Source organism: Alosa alosa, chromosome 2, assembly GCF_017589495.1.
Source record: "Alosa alosa isolate M-15738 ecotype Scorff River chromosome 2, AALO_Geno_1.1, whole genome shotgun sequence".
Lineage (NCBI taxonomy): Eukaryota > Metazoa > Chordata > Actinopteri > Clupeiformes > Clupeidae > Alosa > Alosa alosa.
In genome coordinates this window covers 3,806,420-3,825,039 of record NC_063190.1, presented here as the reverse complement: position 1 = coordinate 3,825,039, position 18,620 = coordinate 3,806,420, and the positions used below count along the sequence as shown (strand labels likewise).

At 40.1% G+C, this 18,620-nt stretch overlaps 2 protein-coding genes across 3 annotated transcripts in view; both read right to left on the bottom strand.

The window, feature by feature from the left end:
- Positions 1-43: 43 nt before the first annotated feature.
- Positions 44-4,341, bottom strand: rsph4a (radial spoke head component 4A). The gene is made up of 7 exons (XM_048267629.1): positions 4,138-4,341; positions 3,715-3,943; positions 3,232-3,531; positions 2,690-3,139; positions 2,161-2,305; positions 1,356-1,473; positions 44-1,255 (listed from the first exon to the last, which is right to left on the bottom strand). Exons 1-7 carry the CDS (start codon positions 4,236-4,238, stop codon positions 1,024-1,026), a joined length of 1,575 nt encoding a protein of 524 aa, XP_048123586.1. The 5' UTR covers positions 4,239-4,341; the 3' UTR covers positions 44-1,023.
- Positions 4,342-9,307: 4,966 nt separating this feature from the next.
- mcama (melanoma cell adhesion molecule a) overlaps positions 9,308-18,620 on the bottom strand; it is a 30,174-nt gene continuing 20,861 nt past the window's right edge. Inside the window, exons 3-16 of one of the 2 annotated variants that reach the window (XM_048267609.1) lie at positions 18,351-18,576; positions 18,192-18,262; positions 16,795-16,882; positions 16,423-16,602; positions 15,895-16,022; positions 14,961-15,105; positions 14,402-14,517; positions 14,033-14,174; positions 13,743-13,873; positions 13,433-13,574; positions 12,896-12,928; positions 11,761-11,890; positions 11,340-11,454; positions 9,308-11,147 (exon numbers count right to left, since the gene is read on the bottom strand). In XM_048267609.1, the coding sequence (XP_048123566.1) occupies positions 11,127-11,147; positions 11,340-11,454; positions 11,761-11,890; positions 12,896-12,928; positions 13,433-13,574; positions 13,743-13,873; positions 14,033-14,174; positions 14,402-14,517; positions 14,961-15,105; positions 15,895-16,022; positions 16,423-16,602; positions 16,795-16,882; positions 18,192-18,262; positions 18,351-18,576 (1,668 nt within the window). In that variant the 3' untranslated portion in view covers positions 9,308-11,126. Of the gene's footprint in view, positions 11,153-11,339; positions 11,455-11,760; positions 11,891-12,895; positions 12,929-13,432; positions 13,575-13,742; positions 13,874-14,032; positions 14,175-14,401; positions 14,518-14,960; positions 15,106-15,894; positions 16,023-16,422; positions 16,603-16,794; positions 16,883-18,191; positions 18,263-18,350; positions 18,577-18,620 lie in introns of both variants that reach the window. The other variant, XM_048267617.1, reaches the window with a different exon arrangement.

Here is an 18,620-nt window from a genome sequence, read left to right as displayed (position 1 = left end):
CAGCTGGTTTTGTGAATGGTTAGAAAAAAATACACGGTAGGACTTTTACTTGTTGAAGCCGGACTTTTACTCCTCTGTACAATAGCTTACATTCATTTAGTATGATCTGTTCTGCATGATATCTTTCCATCAAGCTTTCTTTATCATTATTACATAGGTCAACACAAATTGAAGCAGAGTGTCAAGAGTCCTCTGTTTAAACTATACACATTTAATTTTTATGTAGGTTTCATATGGAAAGATACTAATTATTTCCTCTATTGAGGAATTTGCCCATAGCTTAATGTAATTAAGCTTTCAGAATCTAAAAAAACACCATCTATAATGTCATGGACCTCACTCAATTATATTTTATTTATTTCTTATGAATTTCAATCTGCAAGGTCCAGGAGAACTTGCAAAATTGTAATGTGTTTACTGTGACTATACTACTAAGCACTACCAAGGAATTGAAACCATACTTTTTTTGCACGTGCATCTATTACTGATAACATTGCAGGTATTTAATTAACTGTGAGCTAGTTACATTAAGTTAACCTCATGGATTTTAAACCATTCCCTTTAGGGAAAAGTTTCCTGTATTCCCATCTTTTTCTATTTACTTACATGTATTTAACTTAATGTTATGGCAAAATACACGATTAAGCAATTACTTGCGATTGCTGAGGCTGAAATGCAAAAAAAAAAAAAAAACACTATAAACTAGATAAAATTTAGATTAAATTTAGCAGCGACCTTTTAGTCTGTGACCAACATGTGATAGCATTTTAACTGCCCTCGCTAATTTTCATGTATGTATCCTAATGAATTCTTTGACAACAGCTAAATAAAAAACAAAATACTGTCAAAGTTGTCTGTTCACCTGAATCTGTATTTGATACAACTTATTGTATGTACGTGAAACAGGATGCTTTTGTGTGCTGAAGTCCAGTATTTATTTAAAATAGGGGTATAGATGTATAGTTGCCATCTTTAGAAAACAAAAAAATTGCTCTAGATGTTTGTGTAGCGCTCCTCTCCTCTTCAATCATCTTCCTCTTCGTCGTCCAGACCCTCGGCCTCCTCTTGTGCGGCTCTCTGCTCCTCTAGGGCAGCTTTCAGGGCCAGCTCCTCCTCCAGAGTGGGGTCCAGGGACTCTGTGACCTCCGCACCGCTTGTGTACTCAGCTTGAGGCCCTGGCACCATGGTGGGGCTGTAGCCATACTTGGAGTCGGCGCTCTTCATGCCCCATCCGATGTAGATGCTGTCAAATTTCCTTAAAGGCAAAATATGCAGGTGTGTCAGTTGTCTTGAACGGCTGATCATGGGTGACCTGTATCATGGTAAGAAGTGTAATTTGTGAAATTGCTCCTTACTTCCCGCAGGCGTAGGCGTAGGCCCCTGGCCAGAGATTTGAGCGCAGAGTAGCGATGGCAAACTGGGGTATGAGGGCTGAGGATAAGCCACTGGTCCATGGAGAGGTGCTGTTGACTTCTAGATACATATAATCATAGATATTAGAAAGCTAGATACCGCATTGGGCTCCAGAACGTACGTAAATAGCGCCGCCATCTTGGTGGGAGCAACAATCACTGGAGGCCGATAGAGAAACATGTGACTGACTGGAAATCAGACAGTGTCTCTGATTGCCGGCAAGTGTTGCCATAGGCAGTAAAGGTGTTGCCCCCAGCAATATGGCGGTTGTGTTTACGTAAGCCAACTAATAGAACTCGACGGACAATGCAGTATCTAGCTTTCTAATATCTATGACATACTGTATCACACATGAGCTCATACTTTGTCCACTAGAGGTCTCTGTAGTTCAACACAGATTATCATCTAAGAAGGACATGAACACAAAATTACGTGACAGGCTCTGGAGAGAGAGACGGGGTGGGATCAGGAAATGACCTGGCCTGGACTCGAACCTGTGTCCCTGTGAGTACGTGGACCCAAAATTGGTATGGGCACTGCAACTAGTTGTGCCACAGCGCCCCTCCAGAGTTAGCAACAATACTGAGCTCTGCTTTCACAAGGCATTGGTTTAGACCGTTTTATATGTATGCTGTTTTTCCCCACTTAACATTGTCTCCATATTTACACTGCAGTAAGTATCTGGGTCTATGATAATGTAGTAAAGCCACTGTGAGTTTGGCTCTGTGAGATGAAGTGACTGCTGACCTGCGTCCTCAGACAGAGGGGTCAGGAGTGGAGGGCCCACTTCAGGCTCCGGCTCATCAGGCTCCTCTTCTCTCTGCTCTTCCTCCTCATCTTCGTCAAACTCGTCTGCAGGTTTCTCGGCCAGGTTGACCCAGACACAGCGACCCTTGGAGACAGATCATTCATGTCAGTCAGTGTGTCACACAAATGCCACAGTTGTCGAGTCAAGGCAAAAACGTCAAATCACACTCCTCAGCTACTGTAGGCCACTACCAATGTGTTTATTATTTATGCTGGAGGTCTTAATGAATAGCTTTAGGCATAATGAATTTTACTTTCATGTCTATAAAAGATGAAGATAAATGACTTATCTACGATGACATTTTCAATGTAGTTGCAACAGTAGCCATGTTAGCTATAGAGACAGGCACACTGTCATTTAACTTAAATGAGAATGTTACCTACAAGGTCAAGATGAATACTAACTGTAAGATTATGCAGTTGGCCCAAGGTTCACAACCCCTATTAATCCAGTGTCCAATCCAATTACCTGAGTTAGGATGTGCTGAACGTGATGCACCCATGTGGACAATGACTCTGCCATCTCTGTTACAGGAATGCCTTCAAAGTCAGGGTTCTCTTCAAAGTTGGCACGTGCTCCGTCATCATCATCATCACCTTCCTCTTCCCCAAACTGAAAGTATCCCAGAGGACTGACGTGTGTGCTAGCAGAGATACGTGCAATTTGGGCCCGCAAGTAGTTGGCCTCGTTGCCAGGAAATGGTGGATAACTGATGATTGGAGTGTTCAGGCGCCCTGTGAAGAACTTTCGTATCTGTCGAGCAGCTGAGATTTGGGCAGGGGTGACGCTGGGCAGTTTGACCCAAGGTAAGCCAGGCTCTTGGCAAACAAAGTATGTGTACTTGTTTGTGCCAGTTCGATTTTCCTCCTTGGGCACCACTGATGGGGGTTTATGTGCAGATTTTGGAAGGGGGTCCACCTACAAGACATAGGCATTAATTAACCTTTAGTGATATCAGTATCTGGAGACTTTTAAATTGAAATAGTAAAATAACCCTACATTGAGCTTACCACTTCCACAACTTCTCCTTCTTCCTTGTCACGTGGCTCCTTTTCTTCTTCGTCTGCCGCTTCCTCCGCACCCTCCTCCTCTTCCTCTTCCTCACCCTCTCTCAACTCCACCTCTGCTACCAGGTAGTTGGCCTCTGTGCCCAAGATTTTGCCCCAGAGGCGGCAGTGCTGCAGGGGCTGCGTGTCGACCAGATGCTTCAGTGCCAAGAAGATCCTCTGCATCTCCTCCTTCTCCATCCCTACACCAGCCTGCTCCAGGTAAAACGCCAGTTCTGCCACATTGGGTATTGGGGCCTCAACCTGAATGATGGCACAGTGAGCATACTGTTCAAAACAACATACAACTATTTGATGGTGAGCCTTTGACAACAAGAACGTTCTTGCTTGAGCTTTAGGTTGGATGTAGATTTTGTGAACCAACGTTAGTATTTTTAAGTCCAGTTAGAACACATATTAACGTTGGAGCTGTGTCGGTGATCTCACCAGTTCTTCGTCGTGATCCCCATCGTCACTTGGCTGGCGTGCAAACAGTATCCGTTGTAGTTCAGCAAGATCCTGCTGTGCAGAACTGAATGGCGTATCTCGCAAGGCACTCTGCTTCTCCTGCATCAAGCTTCGCTTCAAATCCCGGCTCATGTCCTCTAACACGTCAACTGCATTTTCGGGACGCTCATCCAGAATCTTATGAAGCAACCGGGCAAGGTGATCATAGCTTGGGGAAATGAAAAGTTAACATTAAGATAGTGATAGTGCCACATGTTAAAAGCACAATTTGAGTTTATTTATTAATACAAATGATAACTCGTTGAGTCATGTTAAAAATATGTCATTGCCTCGGGATAGTTTGAGAAGTGTCAAAACAAGCATTAACGTTAACGTTAGCGTAGAATTGAACTTGTGGCTTACAGGTTGAGGTTAGTTTTTGTGCTGCTCTTCAGCATGAATGATTTTAGACATGCCGCCATCTGCTCCGTGTTTTTGTCTTTTGCATCCTCCGAGGTCTTCATATTTGCCCGAAAATTTTCTTTAACACTTATTTATTAAGTCAAAGCAAGGAGGGACTTCCTTGCCTCCTCTTGTTGCGGTCCTAACCTGTTGCTATGGTAATAGTAAACAAAATGGTTGCCATGGCTGCATCCTCACGTGGTAGACTGGTGCAGTCCTATTTTTTACAGCCTATGGTCAGAGCCAGAGCCATATAAAGGTAGAGTTGCGACAACTCCATTGAGGCTAATGTTCCATTTTTTTTTTAAACAATGGCGGCTAATGGAAGCCTCAAATAGTTCCCGAAAGTTAACCATTTTTAATAGCAGCAGTGCAGTTACAGACTGTTTGTAGCCAACATTTCAGACTCAGATTTACATTATTGGCTCATCCGAATAATAATAATAATAATAACAGTAACAACAGTAATAGTAGTAAAGTAATAGTATTAATAACCTAATTATAATAATAAACTATTTATGTATCGACTATGACAGCTTTTCTGCTGCTCAGTTTTTATCAGTTCCTTATCAAATAAATTAAAAGAGGCTAAAGCCCAATAAATGTGCCACACATAACCTAATATAAGATGCCTATACCATTTCAATTAGGCAGCACTAGGCAACACCACAAACGAGCTGTCATTAAGTTTTTGCGTTTGTAGCCTACAACTTTTATGACGTGACGTGTCTTGGGCATTTAGCTTTACCATCATGTCAAAATAGTTGTAACGTTATGCAATGCTCATCTAGGCTATGGATTAGTGGTTTCATTTTATAAAGGGCAGCAAAAGTGGGATAAAGTGCAACTGCTTCCCCAAAACAATTCCTCCATAACTGTGGATTTAATCGTTTGATATGTGGATAACTTTCAGTGGACTAAACACATAAAAGGTAAGATTTTGTTATCACAAAGCTAGCTGGTTCGTTAAATATGGCGAAGCATATTTACAGCCAACTTTGTAGGCCTACTTGCAGCAGTGAAACTGAGTTTGTTGTTAACATTGTTGATAACGTAAACGTTTCTTCAGTTAGGAGCAGGACTGTTTTTTTTATTTTGCATTCATTTTCATTGGCAAAAGCTAGCCTATGCATGAGAGAACCTAGATTTGAGGGAGCTGCAGCTGTTAGCATCTGCAGGTCATATTAACACAGCAGGGCACACTAGCCCAGTGATGGCTAGCCCAGTGATGAAGGATCGTGTAAAATCCCCATCCCCAGAAAGTTTCAAACCAAGCTTGCGCTGATGATGCATGATCACTGATCAAATAGCTATTTTCTGACACAATGCACACCATTTCCAGGTGCTCACCTGTCTGAATCTCAAGCTCTTTAGCCTAGCATCTGCTGTTCACAGCACGGTGAATGACAAACGATGACAAAATGCTGTTCATGTTTATGAGTTCATATCCTGGTTATTTATCGAAGGACTTACATGTCACGTTTTATATTTTATTATGATCACTCGCATTACCATGGGGTTACTAAATAGGTAGGTCTAATGCTACGGTTAACTTAGAATGCCCACCATTACACTGGAGATGTTAAAAAACTTTTAAACTTTTTTTATTCTGTCGCTACGATAGGCCAGGCTTGGCTAGGTAATTCGCTCATTAGCTCAGATCAGTGACTACCAGAGGAAACGCGGGGTAGAAAGCTCAAACAAGTTATGTTAGACTAGCTGTGTTACAGTTTCTCGTTGCAATCAAAATTTCACAGGAGCTCCATGCGCTTTTGTAGGCTACACGCAGTCTCAAAAACACTGTTTACAGCTTTTCGAGTCACTGTACGAGGTCATTTATTTTATATAGCGATAATTTAGATACACTTATGTGTGCAATAGCGTTTTCTAAAGAATCTCTTTTTTTTGTACAGAAATTAATATTAAGTGACACAGAGGTAAAAGGGCGGAAAAAAACGTCACCTTATATAGCAGGCTAAGATATAAGGTCTTGAATTTAATTTAATATTGTTGTAATGGTAGGATAACTACATAGTTTACACAATAATTACACTGTGTTATAAATATTGTATATCAATGCATTTATTGACTGTCAATTAACCAAAATCGTGGCTCTGTCTATCATTGAACAGTAGCCTATTTAATGCATTCTAATCCATTGTCAATCACTTCCGGGAACTATTTGAAGTTTACATGAACCACGTGACCTTAACGAATTTTGAACACCCATTGTCGCAACTCTACCTTTATATGGCTCTGGTCAGAGCCATAGACAGGAAGGTAGACATTCTCTGCTATGGTGCAGTCATAGACTGTATTCATAGTGCAGTCAATATCTTTTTTTTTATGTTATTTCTATGATTTTTCTCTATGCATCCAAATGTGGGTACATTCATAAAAAAAAATATACCCGGTTTTAACATTTTATATTTTTGTTGTGTGTTTGTTCATTAGCCTATTTTGAATACAGGACTACTCGTACTATTAACATAAACGTAGCCTATTCCAGCATCTATTCTAGCTGCTGCCACAAAAACATCTGGCTGCTCACAGGTTGATAACGTTGTAATAAAGTGTGTTAGTGTGTGGAATCGTGTACATTTCAATCCTCTGATCATTTCACTATTATTACAATATATAACAATATTAAGTTATTTTTCTATTGCATACTTTTCTTTAAGTATTTAATTCATATTTTAAAAAAGCAACTAAATAGGATCTGAATTTGCCTTTATTGAAACCAAAGGTGGTGAGACTAATAGCTTAGGCTACATGGATGACGTGTAGCCTAGCCTATGTAGCCCATTCAATCATGATGATTTCAGTCAGTAGAGGGCAGCATGGAAGCACTGTGAGCAGAGCCGCAGATCTGACTGTGGGCAGAGCCAGCATCTCTCCTGATTGTGTGACCGACCCATAATTATTTTAATTAGCTAAATGAGAAATTAGACTCACAGTGAGTGTGTTTTGTGTGAATAGCAGGCCGACGGTGACTGGGTTTTATTTTGTAATTGCAAAAGATAATATGCAATTAGATAATAGATAAATGCATTAAAATGAAATGAAAATTGGTATTATAGGCTAAAATAAATGTTTAAATAATATTCAAACTCTACATAAATCTAAAGTGCTAACTCTTTGTATGTAGGCCTACAGAATGCACTTCTTAGCAAAAATTGTATATGTGCCCCCCTGGAGTCACTCGGATCTAAAACTACAGTAGGCCTGCAGCCCTACAGGATACCATGGAAACCATGGTTTAAAGAAAACCCCCCATTCTTCAGAAGTCACATTTGGCTTCCTGATACAGACCACAGTCAAGCATGTAGTCAGACATAATAATAACATATTTAAACAGTTCTGAGTTAAATCTAACATTGGAAATCAGACATGACACAGCCAAGGCATGGAGAGACTCAGCTTTTACATTCCAAATATTTTGTGGTCTTCTCTAAAAGTAGATGTGAAAGACGGAACTCAGAACAAGCACAGTATGTAACATATTTTTTATTTGGCATTGTTTTTTGCAAAAAAAAAAGAATGATAAAAAAAGCAAGCCTTAAATCACAAGTACACAATTTACACACACCAGAACATTATAAAATACAGATAGCAAAGCTCAAACATTTCTACACAATGAAGGAGGGATCTAACTTTTTTTTTTTTTTTTAAGAAAATCATTTTCATAAAACCTCAGTCACTTATTCAAGCCCTTACAGGCAATCCTATGGGATTGTTTCCAGCTGCAATATACACTTCCTGAGATCTGGAATTTCAATTGTCAAATTTGAGAATAATCCTTACTTGGATTAAATGGGTTAATTTTTTCTTTTCTTTTTTCCCACAATGCATGAGGGTTGGTTCTTTGTGTATAGCAGAATGAGTCACTGATTGCATTCTAATTTTAAGTTGGAGTTTCAGAAACTCCAAACAAGTTCCCGTCTGGGGTAATAATCACAGAATGTTTAAGGGCACTGTTCATTTTTGTTCTTGTATTCATTGAAATAGAACTAGAAATAGTGAGCATTCCCACTATTACGACACTTACATGTTTTGATTTAATGATTACTAAAAAGCAGGTCTGTGATAATAAGATTGTACTTTCATTTTTTTCATAGCTGTTCAGCAAATCAACCTAGCTGAGTTTGATTAATCAGGGACTAACCTTTCAATTGCAAAGATCAACTCTGCATGGCATTGAAAATAGGGTTGCAAAGGGGCGGAAAATTTCCGGTAAATTTCCGGAAACTTACTGGAAACTTTCCATGGGAAGTTAAGATGGGAAATTTTGGAAATATTCCAAATTGGAAACTTTAATGGAATTAAAGGAAATTATGGGAATTAATGGGAATTTACAGGAATTAACTGGGATTTTTTGGTAATTCCTACTTTTTCATATACAAGCATTAACATTTTGTTTCATAATAACCAATATGATTTGTTTGTTCATATTTTCGCTTAGCTTAGCATAAAAAGCTAGCTACCATGCTAGCGGGAATCCCATTCTCTGCATATGGTTTACTAGCGTGCTAAGATAGCAACACTGAAACCACTGAACTGCCCAAGATACACCACGCCACTCAACAACAAAATCCAATTGGTTGGAACATTAACTATCTTGACTATCAGTTCGTTCAGTTAGAATCCCAGAAAATGGTAAAACAAGTAAAAAAAAAAATGACACAACATACCACCCCAACCAAACCTTATAGATTATGTAAGTTATATATAAATTGTCAATCTTAATCAGACTAATCAGATTAATCGTCCCATTACATTTTAATTACAGTTTAATTACAGTGCAAAATGACGTTCCCCAATTTGAATGAGGACAAAAGTGACGACAAGCCCATAACTGGGCAACTCTGGGAAACTTCTCCCAGTTTCACACCAGTTATTCCCACGAGATGACATTTCACTGGGAATTTATTTTCCCCATGCACATGAACGCACCATAGGTTTCCTTTACGTCTAGTAGCCTATGATGATTGCTGTGTGCATGGGATTGACGTATGTGCAGGGTAGAAATTTGACTGAAATTGCATTAAATCAGGTTGTTTTAACTAGTATTATGCTGCAAGATGGGGTTTTGTCCACTACGTTTAAGTTCCCTGTTATAGACTAACTTGGCATATTAAAAATTCACAGTTTATTCCTATTAATTCCCGTTTATTCCCCTTGATTCCCGTATATTCCCGTTAATTCCCATGGAAAGTTTCCAACTTTGAAAATTCCCGGAATTTTGCAACCCTAATTGAAAATAAGCATTATCATCATTAATCAGGTACTTCAAATTGTACAGGAATAATCTCCCCTTGTATATACACAAAGTACCAGCATCTCGTGTAGATTTGAAAGGAAATCAAAATATTGGATCAAGCAGGAAAGGATTTTACCAATTCATCAGTAATGTATATTTTAATACCGCTTCTGTACGGCTTTAAAAACAATGACTGTAACTATACCACTTCCCTTCACCAATCACAGACACACACATACACACACACACACACACACACATACACACATACACTCTCTCCTGCACGCACACATAAACATACAAAGACAAAAGGTTTCAGTGTTACAAACATTTCATAAAATGGAGACGTGTCCGCAGGCACTGTAGTTCATGCAACAGCAGGAGGATGCCTCTCCCCACTGCAGTTGAACATAACAGCTACAGGTTTTTGCTACTATTTACAAACAATACAAGAGCTTAGCAGTAGTTTGTCAAGGGCAAACACTTCCAGATTTCCCTACACATTACAAATGCAATGACCGATTTCTTCTTTTACAAATAAAAAGAAAGAAACACCATGTTCTGCCATTTCTTTTTGGCAACACAAAACAAACAGGATTTGGCAAATACTCATCAGTGTTAGGGATGTAGTCACCATGGTTGAACATAAACATGTAGGCAGAGATGTTGGCTGTTGGCTCTTTGCTCTGCTGTCACTGTGAGCTATGATATATTTCCATTAGTGACCACTGATCAACAGTAATATTTCAATAACGGAAAACATTTAATGTACCACAGATGATATTCACCTACATGTATACTTAAAATGTGAGGTGATTAGGAAAAATGATCAATTATTAAGGGCTTATTGGAGAAAAAACAACTTTTCAACTTAACTACACCTGCTCTCAATAATACAAATGAACAGCAACATTAATAATACACATTGAAATAATACAAAAATAGTTTTGATAAACCAGTGGGGCTGAAAACTATGAGTACAGTGGCAAGACATTAAACTACACATCACCAGTTTTTGATATCAAACCTATTCTTTTTTATTTATTTTTTTACAATCTTTTGGCATGTGTCAGAGAGGTCTGTTGGTGTATGGTGGCCACCATTTCAGTCTGTCAAGTAGTAGTATAGAAGCCCAGGTCAGAGACAGAGGAACAGGACCGCTTGGACCTTTGGCAGTTATTTCTAGAATAGTACTGAAACCTTAAAAGTAGCATGACTGTACAGAGAGGAGAAATGAAGAACACCTCCCCACTCGCTAAAATGGTGAAATTGTACTAGACTACAGGAGTGCACTGTTTTCCTCATGAACTGTGTTTTTCTTAGCAGAAAGGTTTATGTCAAAATATTTTAAATAACTAAATATATATAATATATACACTTTATAAAGAACTCCTAATTGTTGATTCATTTTGTTTCAAAGATGGCAGATAAGATAGCAAAAGTATTTTGGGAAGAAAAGGTTTCTTGTTTGTTTTTTTTTTATTCAAATCTTTTCGAGAGGGTCCAAATTGGTCCAATGTGTTCAATCGGAAATACTGCTGATCAATGAGATGTACCGAGCCAAGGAAGTGAGAGGGAATCGCTGCTGTACGTACACAACCTTCAAAGGCTGAGCCAGAGGGCGCTGCCACACCGGGAAGGTCCCACAAGGGTTGCAGCTGGCATCTTGGGCACTTGACTTTCATCCAGGTTATTTGCGCAGGTCAATGTACTTTACTCCAGGAAAAAAACAGCAGGTGAACAGAGGTGGGGTGGTGGGGGGAAGGGTCGGGAGAAGCCAAAAAGGAAAGAAAACAAAAATGTTACGTGCTTGCACACATTGGCACTGGCATTTACACATGGCCAAATGACAGAGAGAAAGAGAGAGCAATTAAACCACCTCAATGTTTATTCGTGTAGTTACCTGATCATTCATGGGCTTTTTGTCACCATTGACACCCTTGAGAAGAACGGCCTCCTCTGTTTTTTCAGCCTTCATCTCGACTACAATGTCATCCTTGTTGGTTTTCTCAGTGGTGCTGCAGACATTAATGCTGTAAACATTAGCACACTGATAGTCTCTGGCCAAACTCAGCTATGGAGAATGCTGGGACAACTACTCATTAATGGAGCAGGAACTTGCCAGCAGCAATGTCACCAAGGAGTGGTGTAGTATATTTAAGTATATGCGTGTGCAAAATGTGTATGCATATGTAAATTAATTATATACAGTATGTATGAATGCATGTATGTATGTACACTATATATACAGTATGTATTTATTCATTTATTTATCTACTTATAGATACATATGGAACTTGGTGTGTGAGAGCAGTGACACTCACATTTCTTGTTTGCCTGATCGTCCGCAGGGCAGCTTTCCTTTCTTGTAGAGGAAGTAAAGGACACTCCCCAGGATGGCCAGCAGAAGGATACAGATGATGATGATCACTATGATAATGCCACTACCTTCAGCTGCAAAGGTGACCGAACAATGTAAGAAACGTTTGCACAATAACAAAAAATAAATAAAAAATGTTGCCTATTACCATCACTAATTCCACTGGATAGGCCTAATGAATGTACATTGTGTGACCATTTTGATAGTCATGATTTTCCTCATGTTGTGTGTAAAGTGATTTAAGTGGTGAACGTGATTCGGACTTTATAAGCTGATTTGCTGGTTGAGTGAGTGACCTGTATTTCAGTGCACACACTAGGATGAATCACGCTGTGCAGTCAGCATTTTAATCACCCCATTTATCCCATTTATGAGAAATTGTGAGACCAGACTTCAGTTCCAGCTACCTCGACTCTCATAGCTCACTCTCACAATAATAGAAAGTGACCAGTGTGGCAGGAGCCTTAACACAACTGTGTCATCCTCTTGGGGGAAAATTAAAGCCTACCATTCAGAGGTAGCATTGTTAAGTCCTATATATAAACGCAAACTGAGACAGCGAACAAATCGTCTAGGAATGAATTTACAAGTCACAGCGGTCAATAAAACAGTACGAGACACAAACAACTTTCATTATACTAACTCCGCACTGCAGAAACAGTTGAAAAATATTCAACAAACTCTAATTATATAGTCTTCTTGGAAAAACATTTGGTCTTGGATCCCCTTCCATTTTTCTAAGCAGTGTCTGGCTTATGTTTTTTTTTTCTTTTTTTTAGACTTTCTTTCTTCACACAGAATTTTAAATATGCCCAGGGGCGCAGAGGAGACCCAATCCTACTGCAATGCAGCTTCAGCTTTACCATCAGGAAATCATGAATTATTCATTCCTGTCAGCTGATCGGTCATTATTGAGTTGATATTCTAGAGAGTGACTGAAAATTCTGGTTGGACAAATGTATGAAAAAATGCTTTGTAAGCCTTTATTTCACTATTCTTTTCACAAATGTACTCAGTTGTATTTTGGTTTCACTTCTAATGTTATTTCTAGTAATGTCTGTAAGACTTTCTATTCTTACCTTGAAATCTTTCTGCTGGGGTCACCATTGAGACTGCAAAAATAAAATTAAGGTTTAACTACAGACTGATAAAAATCATTCAGATTTGTAATAACATTATACACAAACACAATTTGTCTTTTGTGATTGTAGGTACACAGTGAGTGAGTACATGTTACAGGATAGAAAACCACAAATATCAGCAGTAATTTTCTCTTGACACAAAACATAGACACTGCTAACTCAGCAGTATATAGACAAAGGGTACCTTTGTAAAACATACTATTGCATAACATAAAAGTACATTTCGATGGCTACTATACAAAGGCCATTTCTCTCCTCCTGTCTCACACCAAGAGGTCAAACTCATACAAGGCTGTAAGTCCCCGACGTAATTGGAAAACAAGTCCCAGCTGGGTTTAGTCCTCCCGGGTCAGTGGGCGGCCCAGACACATGCCGCAGGGTACTGTTTCACTGGGGAGCCTATTCTCAGCTGAACTCAGCGCTTTATACATTTCTTTTTAAATTCAATTTAAGTCAATTAAATGGGGCCCTCACTGGATTTGATGTTGTATGTCTTGCTCTCCACGCCCATGTCGTTTGTGGCATTGCAGAAGGCGGATATGTCAGACGTGACTTTGAGAGTCACCAAGCTTTGGACAGTGTCATCTGTGACCCTGTTCACCACCTCACGCCAGCTCTATAAAAGACAAATATAGAAAATCCCAAACAAAACATATTACTGGATATAGTTTATGTTCACCCCTTACACATATGTAATATGTATGTTTCATGTATTTAGTATGTGATGATGTATGTGTGTAGGCCCTAGTATACACAACAGTTGAAATGAATTTAGTAGACATGCCTGGGTTCCTTGAATACTCCAAGAAATAATTGGTCTGGGGTAGCCACGGGCCTCGCAGCTTAAGTTCACCCATTTGCCTGCGTTTTCCTTCATATCTACTTCATTCTCCGCATCCCGTATTTCAGGAGCACCTGTAACGTAAAAAAACAACGATGTATTTAGACTGATGGTGCCAACCTGTGGGTCCTCTTTATTTAATGATAATGATAATCATACTAAATGAAAATGATTGACATGATATTGTAATGCATGTAAAAGGTTACGAAGGCTATGAAAGGCTACAAAATCACCTTGAACAATGATATGAACAGAACCAGTAGTCTGCAGATCTGGCAAGGAGAGCACAGAGACTTCACACACATACTCTCCTGCCGTGTCAAACGTGGCGTCCTCCAGAAGCAGGGTGTGCCCTCGGCCGATCTCTCGGTCATTCTGCATTTCAAATAAAACATAAAAAGAAACAAATTATTTTGCAACAATTATATTAGAGAAATGAGTGCATTTTCTGGACACAAAGATGATAAAAAGGGTTTATAGCACACAGCTCCACATGTAAAAAGAAAGAGGGTCATTGACGTATCCAAAATGCTAGAACATGACGTTTCGCTCTTAAGCTTAGTCAGCATAATTGCCTGGTAAAGAATCGCATCCATTCATACCTTGATCCACACAGTGGAGGTGTTGAGAGATGACAGAGCATTGCAGGTCGCTGTAAGACTCTCGCCTTTGGACATGACCTCGGAATCTTTCGGCACCACCACGGCAGGGTCGAGATCTATACATTGATTGTGGAGGGTGAGCGTTGAAATGAAAAGGAGCTGTCAAGAGCAGTCAGCCATCCTCTCTGTCACAGCCATCAGTTCCATCAGTACTCTTTTAACAAGTACACGCTTAAAACGAATGTGTTGAAAACAACACAACTTGCGTTGTTTTTAACACATCACTGTGTCCAGATAGGGACAGTTTGTGTTGTTTCCTTTTTGTATTTGTTATACAATATTTGTTGAAAATAACACAACTTGTGTTGAAAACAACACAGCTTGTGTTGTTTTAAGACAGTAGATGCCAACACACTCTTTTCTAAAAGCATTGTAGCAAGATCAGATCAACCATCCTTTTACCGATGAAAACCAATACCTCCAGTGACCTTAGCGTGCATTAAGGACATGTGGTCCTGGTGTAGACGCATATTAATGGGATAAAACAGGTCTCACTCACAATGCACAGTGAGATGCATGTTTCCCACCACGTCCTCCTCTGTGTCCAGATCCAGAGTGCGGCACTGGTAAACCCCACCGTCCCTTCGGGTCACATCGTGGATAACCAGATTTCCATTGGAGGAGTCGAGCTCAATCTCAGGTTGCTTCAGTCACAAGGGAGAGAATACATTAGCAAATTGTGTCATGCATTGGTAGCCCTATGGGACTGTCAACATAGTGGATATGCCACAAAGGCTAAGTAAGCATCATGTGCTTTGCATATGATTGCCTTACAAACAGGAACAATGGATATGGAGATAAACGCTTTATTACACCCAGTGGTAAAATAAGAGGTGGGTAAACTATGAATTCTGTGATCACGGTAAGGTGGACTGCGCCATGCAGTATCGGATTTTTTAAAAAGGCATTCAAAACATGCTGATGATGGTGGAGGCTATTGTCCAATGTTTGTAACAATACCAGTGGTATTTCATGGTTCCTACAGTGTTGATTAGTCTACATAGTGTGAATGTGGATAATACAGTGGGATTTTTGAACGTTAGAAGTTGCAATTAGTGAATAAACTCTTTTGAGAAGTGGATAAACTCTTTCTGAAATTTCAGAGGTGGATAAACTATGTTTACTTGCGTTTAGCCTCCACTACATCCCTGATTACACCAGAGAGTAGAGGAATAGTAGACAGAAGTTTTTCCAAAAATACTATTCTTTAGTTTGTATTTTAAAGACTGAAGTCAAACAAAATGAAAAATTGAAGAGTTTGTGTGACCCCAAAGCTGGGGGGCAGTGTCAGTAGCTTTGAAAAATAGTCTTCTCACAAGTTGGGTGAACTTCACTCAGTTTTCCAAGCTCAGTCAGAGTTATGGATCCAGCAGTGCGTCAGATTTATGGCTATTCTCATTTCAGCAGGGACACAAAGAGGGGTCCAATCTCACTTGTTCACGGTTGAAAGTGAAAGGTGGTGGGGGGTTGCCGTCACCCTGGCAACGGATTTCCACTGTGTCCCCCTCTTTGACCAGGCCTGTAGGCAGTTCTCTCCACAGCTCGAGGCTCGTCGTGGGATCTATGTGACAAAAACGGAGAGGCCATAAATTGTTTTCTATTCACCCGTTTGTAGCCAGGGTCTGATCTTACAGTATATCCATTTAGTCAGCGCTGACAATGCTAAGAATTTGTACCCATGTCATGACTACCACAGTCCAACCACAGCGATGCAACAAAATGACATACTTGAAGGTACTGGTTTAATGTATATTACGGATTTACACATGGTTCATCAATTGGCAATAATAAGTTAATTAAATTAATATTGTCTTTTGGTGATATTCATAACAAATTCTTACACTATCTAAATGTTCACTTCATAATCAATAAGATTATTCAAGGGTTGTGCTGTGCAGAGGCTGCATTTATTCTGCTGAGAGTGGGCAGCTGTGCAGAAGAGTGGTCTATTGGATGCTCACAGTGCACAGTGATGTTGATGGGCTGCGAAGCAGAGGTCCTGACATCTCCCGGCACGAAGTAGCTGACCTTACAGGAGAAGTGCGCGTCCTTGTCCTCTTTGGTGACCTTGAACTGAAGCTCGCTCTGCACAGTGTAGAAACCACTGGCCTCCCGGGTCACCAAGGTGACCACATTGATCTCTGTGAGGGGGCGAACACGATCATTATATTGGGCATGCTGTTTACAGCGCACCAACTATCATGAGTAGACACTAGTTCTTTAATATCATTGAAAAACATGTCAGTACTTGTGTACTTTCCAGCATAATACAACTTCAGTTTATTTTTTTTACAGTTATAGAGATACCTATATGACCTCTATATATGACTTACCTCCATTTATAGGGATAAGTGGGGTCTCATCGCGGTACCATGTTATGTTTGGTTTGGGGTATCCTTTCCTGGCCTCACAAGATGCAATCTGACCACAACAGAAACATTTATTAAAATAGATGCATAGTTTCAGTTATTAGAGTTTAGGTGTTGTTATGTGTAATTACCCATATCTCTACATTTGTGTATATTTTAGTCACTTCACTATATTTTACAAAAAATATGTTATATTATACAAAAAGGTGAAACATGTGTATGTCCTATACTGTATGTCCCCAAAGCCCTCGTATCCACGGTGGAAGGCAGTGTCAGTAGTGTCTTTTTGTCTTCTTTTCCTGACAGGACTCCCAATGCAGTCTTTCTATATTCATCTTTCTTGCCTTTTTCAGAACAGGCCATTTCTGCATACCGGTATGTTCCCTGGATTCCTACTTCCTCTTTCTTCTTCAGACTTCAAAGTTGATTTTCCACTACCTCTCACTCAAGCAGAAAAAGTCTGTCTCTATTACGAGTGCATTTAAATTCTGACCCAACTTTATGTCTCAAAAGTTCATGGATGCGGTTTGTAAGATTTCCCATATGTGCTGCAGAATAGAGTTATAGATTTAACTAAAGTCAACCTCTATGTACTTCACACAGCCTTTTCATTTTGTTTTGCTTTTGATTTCTGACTGTGTCCATCTCACTAATGCAATATTGGCCAGGTCACGGTACATCAAAATAGAAGTAACAACTGCAACAGGTGCAGACAGGCCACGGCTAACGTGGTCCACATGTTTTGATCCCTTCTGAGACCGAATTCTGTTCTCTCACATATCTGCTCTGCAGCAGGCCCAGTAGCCCATGCGGGCATCAGGTCCAGCCCCCTCACTCCTCATTGGGTCCAGTGGACCATTAACTGCCCTTTTCTCTTGCCCTAAATCACATCATACCTCTTAGATAGAAAACATGCCCTCCACCCCATCACTAAACCACTCCAGTCCTTTCTGTTCTGGATGTGCTCCCATCCCTGTGAATAGTCTTCATAAGTATGTGAAGGGAGGTATGGTTCTCTTCTCACCACCTAATCTTTATGCACTTTTACACCCTCTGTACTGTATTGTATTTGCATAATTTCTATTCCCTTTTTAATTATTCATCCTATCTGTTTTGTCTGCCTCTCCCCTGGTGCTTGTGTGTGGGAGGTCTAGGAGGGGATGATGGGGGCTGCTGTGGGTGAGTTGATGAATGGGAGGGGCATTATTAGCATATTAGCACTGTTGTATCACTGCAGTATTGTATAATAGCCGTGGCTTGTATTAGCACAGTTGTTACTACTTTGTTTATTGTACAATGATTATACAATGACTGTGTCTAGACTTGCAGAGAAGGTTTTTTTAAAACCTTTACTTTCCTACCTTGGAGAGGAGATGACTAGACACAGAGATCCCTGAATGGACTCCTTCAATCACTGGGGCCTCTGGTGGATCTGAACAACAACCAATCAACAGTCAGATAGCGCACTCTCAGGCCAGGCATGCAGCTAATGCTGGGTGAGCCCCTGCTACCTCACTTACCAAAAACCATGAGGTGGGTCTTCCTCTCGCCATTTCCCGCGGCCATGCCGTTCACCTGGCAGAAGAACTCCCTCTCGTCTGACAGCCTCACAGCGTGAAGGGTCAAGATCTCGCTGTTGTTGTCTCCGGTCACTGTGATCCGATCCGTGTAGTCTGTACCCTCGTCCACTTTCTCCATGGTCAGGTCACGGTAAGAGATCCTCATCCTAGTGCCATTGGGGTATTTCTAAACAGAGCAGGTGAAAGAGACCAAATGATCACCAAAAATAA

Coding starts and splice junctions, on each gene's coding strand:
- rsph4a (XM_048267629.1), bottom strand. CDS start 4,238: ATGAAGACCTCGGAGGATGCAAAAGACAAAAACACGGAGCAGATGGCG. Junction 3,944..4,137: donor ACAAAAACTAACCTCAACCT/GTAAGCCACAAG, acceptor CATTTCCCCAAG/CTATGATCACCTTGCCCGGT. Junction 1,256..1,355: donor TACGCCTACGCCTGCGGGAA/GTAAGGAGCAAT, acceptor TTTGCCTTTAAG/GAAATTTGACAGCATCTACA.